At 65.5% G+C, this 9,914-nt stretch overlaps 3 protein-coding genes across 3 annotated transcripts in view; 1 reads left to right on the top strand and 2 right to left on the bottom strand.

Moving 5' to 3' along the window:
* The window catches only part of EMIHUDRAFT_470829 (hypothetical protein), a gene marked incomplete at its 5' end in the record, with an annotated part of 5,905 nt that extends 5,176 nt beyond the window's left edge, over positions 1-729 (bottom strand). The window contains one exon of the mRNA XM_005764666.1: positions 150-729. Coding sequence (XP_005764723.1) covers positions 150-729 — 580 coding nt within the window. The remainder of the gene's footprint in view (positions 1-149) is intronic.
* A 1,410-nt stretch (positions 730-2,139) lies between these two features.
* Positions 2,140-3,363, top strand: EMIHUDRAFT_120140 (hypothetical protein; the record flags this gene model as incomplete). The annotated part of the gene is made up of 3 exons (XM_005764665.1): positions 2,140-2,370; positions 2,518-2,610; positions 2,929-3,363. The coding sequence occupies 3 exons, from the start codon at positions 2,140-2,142 to the stop codon at positions 3,361-3,363; spliced, it is 759 nt and encodes a 252-aa protein (XP_005764722.1).
* Positions 3,364-9,226: 5,863 nt separating this feature from the next.
* EMIHUDRAFT_247489 (hypothetical protein) lies at positions 9,227-9,896 on the bottom strand (the record flags this gene model as incomplete). Its single annotated transcript, XM_005764664.1, has 3 exons — positions 9,227-9,277; positions 9,470-9,601; positions 9,792-9,896. Coding segments are annotated over 3 exons (288 nt in total), but the record flags the coding sequence as incomplete, so codon positions are not given.
* Positions 9,897-9,914: the final 18 nt, after the last annotated feature.

Genomic DNA, 9,914 nt, shown 5'->3' with positions numbered 1-9,914 from the left:
CGAGATACCCGCCGCAGCCGCGCCCCTGGAGTAGAGAAGGATTAAGTCGCCTGGCGAGATGCGTCGCGCGACCATCGCAGCGGCGGAGAGGCCCAGTGCGAGGGGCGGCCACCCGCGCGGCGCCTGCTCCAGACGCGCGACGAAAGAACCGCCGCCGCTGTCGCCGCCGTCGCCGCCGCCGCCGCCGCCGCCGCCCGTAGCAGCAGCAGCAACCGGAGGAGCGATGTGCAGTTCGGAGCCGCTCGCCAGCCTCGCGGCCGCCACCGGCCCGTCGGCGGCGTGGAGCTCGGAGACGCGGAGCCAGGCGCAAGCCGCGCCATCGAGCCAGAGGGGCACGCGCGTGCCCGCCGTCAGCACGTTCAGCTGCGTGAGCGCCGTCTCCTCGAGCCGCGCCGCGCCGCCGCTCACAAGCGCCCAGTCCTCTGGCGACTCGGGCGCGAGCGTTGCGCGGACGGCCAGAGGCAGGCTGCTCGCGTGAGAGACGTGCACCGCGCGCGCCGAGCTCAAACCCAGCGCTTCAGCAAGGGCGGACGGCAGCTCCAGGGCGTCGCCAGCCGCCACGCCACCGCCCCAGCCCACGACTGCCTCACGTCGCTCGCCGCCGCTCGTCCAGCAAAGGCGTAGGGCCACGGGCTCGCCCGCGCCGATCCGCGGAAGCTGGCCGAGCAGACGACGCGGCACGCTCGCGAAGCTGTGCTGACTGGGCACGAACGCGATTTTGGACTCCATCTGGGTTCCGGCACCTACCCGGATAGGGGGTCATGATCTGACTCGCGCCAAAACGCCCTACCTACCTACCTATCCCCAGGCCGCGCAGCGAAGCGAAAAAAGATGAAAATAGGGGGTACCTACCTATTGCAGGGCCCTTTTGGGCCAAACAAGACCAACCTACCTACCTATCTGGGAGGGGCCAGTGAGTGTGTGAGTGAGTATTCTTGATACGAAACCACGACGACACACACCAGTCGACTCGCATCGGTTGCCTCCATGAACGGCGGAGCTATTCTCGCGCCCACACCACACCTGGCTCCAACGTGGACACGCCCATAGCTGGGGACACTACTAGGTCACGCATGGCATCAGAAGTTTTGTCTCTGGGCCCCGAAAGGCATCTCTAGCAGTGTCGTTACACATGCCCCCTCCCCTCCTGGGCGCATGCGCCTCACGTCTCACCAGAGCATAAGCCCTAGCTTGGCGTGTGGCGAGACGAGTTTTTCGCCATCGCCGCGAGCAGCAAGCCGCCCGCCGCAAACAGCCGGAGGCATCGCCACGGCACTGGCTGCGCCGCGGTCCCGCACCCGTCGACGCAGCTCCCCCCGCGGAAGACCGCGCACACACACACACACACGGAGGGGCCAGCCAGTGCCGACAGACCCCCTATCCGGGTAGGTAGGAGCCGGAACCCTGTGTGGTGGATGCTTCGTAGCCAGGTAGCTGTGAAGAGGATGCTGGGCTGAAATTACTTGGCAAATGGCACACATGGAGTCGGGGGCGAGCGGCTGCCAAGGATCGTTCCCCGGCTGTACCCCCCCCACACACACAACACAGAGGTAGGTTTAAGGTATGTTGTTGTCCACACAGAGGTAGGTGGTTGGGCATTGTGTGGACTTCACATAAACGCACAACCCCGGGCCCGACTTCACTCTTCAGGATACCATGCCGCCCCAGCCCTCCACCTCGCCAACCCCTTTGCCGCCACCCTCTCCTTCGCCGCCCCTCGCCCCCACCGCCCGACCTCCGTCCTCCCGCCGCCCTCACGACCAAACCCTGGCGCGCTCGGCCGTCCATCGACGCGTTGGCTTCGGACGTAGTTCCCTCTCGCGATGGGGGAGTGCCGGGAGCAATTCGACAGCGTGGTAGCCGAGCTGGAGCGGCTCTCGGCACACGACGACGCCGAGTCACCGGCGGGGCCGGTGTGTGACGCGTGCATTAGCCCGTGACGAGTTGCCCTCCCAACTCCTTGCCAGCCTAGCGCTGTGTTGGGTTAGTTGCGCTGTATCGCTGCTCACAGTCTCAGCCCAAATCACAGGTGTACCGCGGAGTGCTGAAGAAGCTGTTTGGGAAAAAGGGGGAGAATGCGGCCGGCTGGAGGACAGTGGCGACACCGACACCTGGAGGTGGCTTGCCCGAGTGCCCACCATGGTGCCGTGCGTCACCCTTAGCCTACGCGACCGCACGTGCACCGCAGACACTACTCGCTCTTCCGCCAAGCGCTCCACAAAGCAAGAGAACGTCGTTAAGCTACTGGTTCTCGGCGCGGGAGAGAGTGGGAAGTCGACGCTGATGAAGCAGATGAAGGCGCCCAGCTTGCACCGACCCCCGTCTCGGGCATGGCGCACCAGCCGACACGCGAGCGATTTTAAACAACAGGTGCTTCACAAGGGGGGCTACTCGGAGGAGGAGAAGAGAGACTTCGTTGCGGTTGTCCACTCGAACGCCATCCTCTCGGCAAGCGCCGCCCTCCGTGGAGCTCGGTGGCGGGCGCATGATGATGAGATGCCCCTTGTGTTGCTGCAGGCAAAGACGCTGCTCGAGGGCTGGGATCGGATCGGGTGCTCAATGCCGGACGAGCTAGCCACGTTGCAAAGGAACTTTGACGAAAACGAGGCGGTTCGGAGCGAGGAGCTGACGCCGCAGTTGGCAGCCATCATTTCAAGGGTCTGGGCGCACCCAGCGACCAAAAAGGCGCGTCCCCCAGCCGGCTCGCAGACTCGTCCCTAGCCCATAGCTCAAATTCCGTCGCTCTGATTCTTAGCTCTGGAAACGAAGAGCCGAGTTCCAACTGACCGACTCTGCCGAGTACTATTTCGACAACGCGGACCGGATGGCAGCCGACGGGCGCGCGGCCGGCTATGCCAACCCACAGCCCAGCACTGGGACCACTCTGAGACCTTCTCTCCTCTAGCCACGCCCCCACCTTGTACAAAGGTACCTGCCGACGGAGCACGATGTGCTCCGAGCGCGCGTGCGCACCACTGGCATCGTGCGCAGCGACTTCCGGCTTCACGGCACAGACTTCGCCATGTCAAGGGCCAGTACACGGACGCAGAGGGGAAGTGCCATGTGGAGGCGTTGCTCTTCGAGGAGTTCGGCGCAATGAGCGCGGGGGTGGAGGAGCTGCTGATGCGGGTGGCTGAGGTGGCGGGCCGGAAGCTCACGTGGTGGCAGTACGACCAGACGTCGTGGTCGGCGCGCGAATGGATGCCGTTTGCGCTGCAGCGACTGTCGGTGCAGCTCTGGGTGGCGCTCGCGGACGAGGCACAGCGCGCCATTGGTGCGGCGTCGCGCGACCGCGAGGGACCGCGGGGGAATGCTAGTGGGATGGGGGGCTCTGAGGGGAAGGGAGCGGGGGGCGCCCAGTAGGGCGCCGGCACCCCAGCGTAGAGGGCGTCGTGTAGCCCTCCTTTTGGTATAACACTAAAAACAGGCACTTTTTCGGTGCTGGTAGCCCCCCCAAAACAGGCGCGCGCAGCGCGCCCAGGGGCGCCGCAGGCGCCCCAAGCGGCGCGGAGCGCCGCCGCAGGCGGCGGACAGCAGGTGCGCGAAATTAAACGCCATTTTCGGCTCCGCGGTTTTGCCACTAACATTGAAATCCGGTACAAAACGACTTAGCCGAAACAACAGACAGACAGACAGAGAGCACACACGTTCGAGACGGGGGTGCGCCGACCACCGTCGCGGACCCAGTAGAGCTAGATGGTCCCACATGATGCGCCCTTAGCCTCTGAGCTCGTCCTAGACGTTTTAGGGAAGCGTGGGCAGACCAGAACGCGGCCACGGCGACGCTCCGAGGCTATCAGCAGCGCTGGCGGCGATCGTGGCGACGGCGCCTCGCCGCTGCAGCGGCACAGAATCGAGGAAGTGGCGTTGGTGGCAGCATCAATGAGATATGAAGGCGGCCGTAATGCTGGTGGCGCCTTCGAGGGCGGCGGGGAGGGCGGTAGCAGCGACGGCGGTCGAGTCATGTGGCAGGGGTGGCAAGATGCAGCAGGGAGGCTTGAGTTAGCGACGCGGGGCGGTGGCGTGCCAGCAGGTAAGCGGCGGCGGCGGAGAGCAGGTGCGCGAAATAAAGGCCAATCTTGAGATATCCATTTTGCACCACCTTTGGATTTCTGGTACAAATTGACTTGTGGATCTTGAAGGCACGCGCAAGAGCGCACCAGGCAAGTTGACTCAACCTCGGATCTCGCTGCCGCTAAGCGTGGCGTCGATTATCAAACGAGCGGTGACAGTAGCGGTGGCAGCGGCGGCAGCGTCGACAGGAGCACCTACTGCAGTGTCAAATGTGAGCTGGGAGGCGGGAGGCAGATGCAATAGGAGCGGGAGAGTGAGATCGTCAGCCAGCAAGGCAGACCTTTACGGCGCGGCTGCGGGCGCGTTTGCAGTGACATGCGATCCATGTGGCAGCAAAGGCACGGCGGGAGTAGCGCGTATGCAGGCTGGTGAGCGAGGGTGGCGCGTCGCGAGTGGCGGTGCAGCCAGTCGGTGGCGGGTGCTGGCGACCGGCAGAGAGATGCAGACGGCGCGAGAGATGACCCTGCGGAGAGGCGAGGTGACGGGCGATCCGCGACGGTGGGAGAGGGCTGAGCATCGCCATGTCTCGCTCCGGCACCATCTTGCCGAAGCGCAGGCCCGGGAAGGCGGTGTTTTTGATGTAGCGGAGCCGCGCCGTGTCGTGCTTGTTGTACCGCCCTTGGCGGCCGGCGTAGCGCTGGTGCACACCGTGCAAGATCGACTGCAGCTCGAGCTGGTGGCTGACGATGTCCTCGCCGCTCTGCAGCGCCGGCGACAGGCACATGGCGCCAGCAGAGGAGATCTGCGAACAGGGCGAGTCGACGCTGGCAGGTCAAGCAGCGTCGACTCGCTACCAGCAACGAATGGGTACCCTCCCCGAAAAACACAAGGCGCCAAGGGGGGGGGTCAAGTATGTGAGAGAGAGAGAGAGAGAGAGAGAGGTGGCTGGAGGCTGTGCTGGTGGACCTTTGACTAACTCTCACCCGCCGCCGCTCCGACGGTGAAGCGGCGGGGATCGTCAGCGGATCGACGACTAGTTCGTGCTCGGACTGCCTCGCAGTCAACCCGTCGTGCGACAGGCCGTCTAAGCCTGGCGCCGACCCGGTGTCTTGACACCCAACTACTCTACCTTAAGCTCCTGAGGGGCGCGTGGTTGTAACCACGTAGTATGACTACAGCCCACCACAGACACCCTCCCCCACTCTTCACGTGTGTTCACACCCTCACCCTGGCCATTATTTTGTGCGTCCTCCCCGGTCTGCACTGAAATTCGAAGACAAGTGGATGTAGTACATACATACGAAAATGAGCGGTTTATAGTGCATGAAGAGCTCGTTTCTTTCCTAGAAGAGCTCGTTTCTTTCCTAGTCGTTAAAACGAATGAAGACGTAGTGTGTGTAGCACCGCTGCCAATGACTGCCGCACTGCCGGCGACGCCACACTGACAGTGAGTGGAACTCACCACTCCGATAAGGATCAACCCAGCACTCAACCAGTAGCGACGTTCCGCCAACCTCCCCCTGGGAAACGAAAACTGGCATAGTGTGTGTAACACCGCCGCCAATGACTGCCTGCGACGCCACACTGACAGTGAGACGGAACTCACCAGTCCGATAAGGATCAACTGGAAAGCTGAACCCTGGGCTTAGACAGAACGGGCGTGGCAGGCTCCAGGGGAGGCCACGCTCTACCCGGGGCGCTAAGGAGGGAAATCGAAACTGTTGGGCGTCCATCGACAAGGATACCCAATGATGACACGCCGCCAATCCCCCCTCCCCGAGGACCGAACCTTGGCACGTAGCGCACGGGTCATCTCGGAGAGAGAAAGGGGAGGGATGGGGGGGGGGGGGGATAAGGGAGCCGAGAAACCCAGATACGCGGGAGTACCCTGGGAGTGAGAGCTCTCATTCATGGTCGCGAGACCAGGGGAAGCCACCAAGCATCCATGCACCATGGGGGACAGGCACCAAGGCACTAACTTCATCACTCATTCGCCCCGCGCGATCTAGCAAGCCCTGGTCGATGGGTCTTAGGATCGGCGGCCAGCTTCCCACATACGGCTTTATGGCGCAGGTTACGGGCTGGGGGGACCCGCGCCAAGGGGGAGAGAATGGAGGATGGAGAATTATGCGTGCCCGTTTTTCTTCTAAAGCAATTCCTTTTGATCCTGGTCATTAGAGCTGCCAGGGATAGCGTCAGGAGCCGGTAGGAGCCGGTAGGAGTCAAAACCCCTCATAGGATTTTTTGAGACACAGACATCATACGGGGTGTGGACCCTGAGTTGACCAGGGGTTGTGCGCTGGGCCCTCCTGCTCGGCTCCAGCCAGTAGACAAGTCTTGTCATCAACAGAGTAGATGGATCTGACCTCGGGGCCGATGTGACCAAGCGCTGGTAGCGTGGCTTAACCTCAAACCCATGGTCTCACAGTGTGCCGGCAGTCGCCGAGCAGTGTCGCTCACACAAGCCGCAGCACAAGTGACTGAGGGCCAGTGAGGGCGAGCCCATCGCTGTCACAGCTGTGGCAGCCGCACAATAGGCTGTGTCAACTGTGCAGAGTGTGTGAGCAGCAGAGGAGCTGCTCTCCAGGCTTCTGTCGCAAAGAGCTGCATGCCACCGAAAGCGCTGTCGAGGTTCGCCGAGCGCGGCGCAGGTTGAGGGAAGCCGCCACCGACGAGCGCGTTGGACTTTTCACTCCGGACAAAGACGGGTACACGCACACGAGCCGCGGTCGTGTACCCGTCTTAGGGGCGAGGCGCGGGACCGTCTGTGGCGAAGTGGGTCGCGTCCCTCGATTTCCTCAACTCACGGTCCGCTCCCTCTATCATCGATTCATCAGTGTCCCATATAACTCGCACAACGTCAACGAGCCGCCTCTTTTATATTACCCAAAAGCTAGGCTACACAACGCCCTCTATGTTGGGTCAAGGCGGGCGCCTAGAAGAAAGCGCCGCCCCCCGAGGGGGAATCCCACCCGTACCGAGCCCCCGTCGAAGAGCGCGTCGAAAGCGTCGTCGCCTTCGTCGTACTCCTCCGCGTCAAAGCACCGGACCGGCTCCCCCCGGCCGTGCTCCCTTGCCCAGCGCATCTGCCGAACATGCGCACGCTGCTCCTCGCGCGCCCTCTCCTCCGCGGCGCGCGGCGTCCACCCGGTGGACGCCAACAGCGACTCGAGCGTCGCGCGATAAATCGCCTCGCCTTCCTCGCGTGATACCACCTCGCCCGCCTCCTTCGCCACCGCCTTCTTCCCACGCCGCGATAGCTTCTCGCCGCCCTGGCTCGCCAGCGCCGGCGATGCCGTGGCGCGCCCACCGCGCCCGCGCGCCCGCGCCTGAAAGGTAGCCCTGCCGTGCCCGACGTCCCCCCGCGCCCGAAGGATGACCCGCGCCTCCTCCTCCGTCACGGGCGTCTCGCGACCCCCTCGCGCCTGGAGGATAGCCCGGGCCTCCTCGTCCGTCACGGGCATCTGCGTCCTGTGCTGCAGGGCAATCCTCAGCGCCCGGACGCGCTTGTCCTCCTCGGCCGTGGCCGCCGCGCTCGCCTCCGCCGCCCCAGAGCCCCCTCCTGCCACCGCCTCCTCCGCGTCCGCGCCGCTGTAAGTAGAATCCGAAGCTCCGGCGGACGCAGCAAGTGGCTGCGAACTGTGCCCGGTGTCGGTATGGCGCGTCGCTGAAGGATCGGCAACAATTAGGGTCTTCGGAGCGCGGCGGCCCGCCTCGGCGGCGGCAGCGGCGCCCTCCACCTCCTCCTCCCCCCCCGCGGCGGCGATCGTCCCATCGCCGCAAGCCGGCAGCGCGGGCGCCACGGGGTCCATATAGGCCCCCGGGGCGCCGCCTCCGGTTCCGCCTTCCGCGGCCTGCGCACTGCAGGCGCCGCTGTCCGCCTCTTTGGGGCGCGCGCCGCCGCGGCCCTCGCCGCCAGCCGCGGCCCCGCCGCCGTGCTCCTCGCCAGCGGAGCCACTCCCAGCTCCGCCGCGGGGGCCGCTTGCGGCAATCGCATGCCCGTCTGCGGCACGCGCGGCACCCTCGGCAGCGTCCGTACCGCCGCCGCCGCCAGCGCGCTCGCCAGCAGCACCATCGCCGCCGGCCATCGCGCTGCCGCCCGCCTGCGCGCCAGTCGCAGCCCCAAGCGGGGGCTCGACCAGAGACAGGGAGGCAAAGGATGACAAAGCCGCCTCAGCCGCGTCGCAGCTGTTCAGGGCCGGCAGGCAGCGGCACAGCTGACGTTGCACGGTCTTGCCGAGGCCGAGCCCCTCGAGGCCGTCCTCGGCGACCGCCTCGAGCAGCGCCGCGACGTTGCCGACGTCCTGGGCCAGCAGCTGCGGCACCACCTTACCGGAGACGAGCGCAGAAACGCGCGCCCGCTCCAGGAGGGCCGCGATATCCTCGTCGAGATCGATGGACGGCCGCGAGGCCGCCATCAGTGGCGCCCGGCCGCGCGGCCCCGGGCTGCGGGTCTGTGCTCGCCGGCGGCGGTGGAGCGAGAGGGAGCGAGCAGTGTTGGGCGCCACGGCGCCTTATTTAGCCGCCCACCTTGTGATTTTTGGGTCAAAATCGTCCCGATTTCATAATGTTCGTTCGTACGTGCATCCGCGGCGCCCAGCGCGGTGCCAGCGGCTCCCATACCTCTAAGAGGCCACCCACCTCCGTATAGACCCTTATATCCGCGGTTTACGCCCAATAGAGGCAGCTGCAAGAGGGCCCGGACGGGCACTGCGGCACACACTGCTCGCTGCTCGGCCATGCGGTAGCGTCTGGTGATGCCGCCCCTGCGCGGGCGGGGGCGTCTCTCGCTCGGCAGCAACTGCGCCGCGCAGCGCAGGTTCGAGGGTCGCGGTGGGTGGGTGCACTGGAAGACGTAGCGGTCGAGAAAGCGCTCAGCGACCGCTACGTCTCGAGGATGGAGCCGTCGCGCGGACCCGACCGGCCGACCGGCAGTAGCAGCAGGCGCCGGAGGGCGCGGGAGGCAGCGGCGACACCTCGGGCCAGAAGCGCGAGCCCTAGGCTGGTGAGGGGGCCCGCTCATGCGTAAACGGCTCTGGGACTTAGCTAAATCGCGCATCGAAATCGGGACGATTTTGCCAGGGCACCGTCACAAGGTGTCTCTCTGCGCGCTCGACTGCCTGGTTTTCTTTGTATTGCTAAAAACCTTGGAGCAAGAAAGAAAAGACCCCAGCGGTAGACCGCGCCGAGCCAGCCAGTATGGGCCCCTACGCTATATGGGGCGCGCCGGCGTGGCGGTCCGAGCGGACAGCTCGATGGCGTTCTATGGGCCCCGATGGGGCGCGCCGGCGCGGCGGTCCGAGCGGACAGCTCGATGGCGTTCTATGGGCCCGATGGGGCGCGCCGCCGGCGTGGCGGTCCGAGCGGACAGCGGACTTGTGCTAACTCAGCCGAGCCGAGACGTGGCGCGCTGTGGACAGGTAAGTGGCGCTCATCGGGGGATGCATTGGGGCACCGGTGCCGACCGGTACGCGCGGAGGCGCGCCACCAGGTCTGCCTTGACGCCCGTGGTGACCAAGCCGAGGCGGCCGCACTCCTCCCTCAGCTCGGTGACGCGCATGGCCTTGAGCCGCGTCTCGGTGGTCGCCTGAGGGCGGGTCGGGGAAGCCTCGCCACACACAAACGTGGTGGTGGTGACGGTGGGTGGGTGTGTGTGTGTGTGGGGGGGGGGGGGGGCTCCCATTTCCGGCGGCCGCCTTAGGCGCACCACCCATATCTCCCCCTATCTCCCCCTATCTCCCCGTCTTTCGCCGTCTCTCGCCGTCTCCCGCCTGCACCACGCGCACCACCGCCTCCGCGCCCTTCTCGCCCTCGTAGAAGTAGACCCTGCCGGCAACCTCCCGGCGCACGCACCGCTCCGCCCCCAGCTCGCCCTCGTAGAACTGCACCTGCGGGGAAGG

The sequence above is a fragment of the Emiliania huxleyi genome (assembly GCF_000372725.1).
Source record: "Emiliania huxleyi CCMP1516 unplaced genomic scaffold EMIHUscaffold_582, whole genome shotgun sequence".
Classification (NCBI taxonomy): domain Eukaryota; phylum Haptophyta; order Isochrysidales; family Noelaerhabdaceae; genus Emiliania; species Emiliania huxleyi.
The sequence above is the reverse complement of the archived record's forward strand: the minus strand, read 5'-3'. Positions and strand labels throughout refer to the sequence as shown.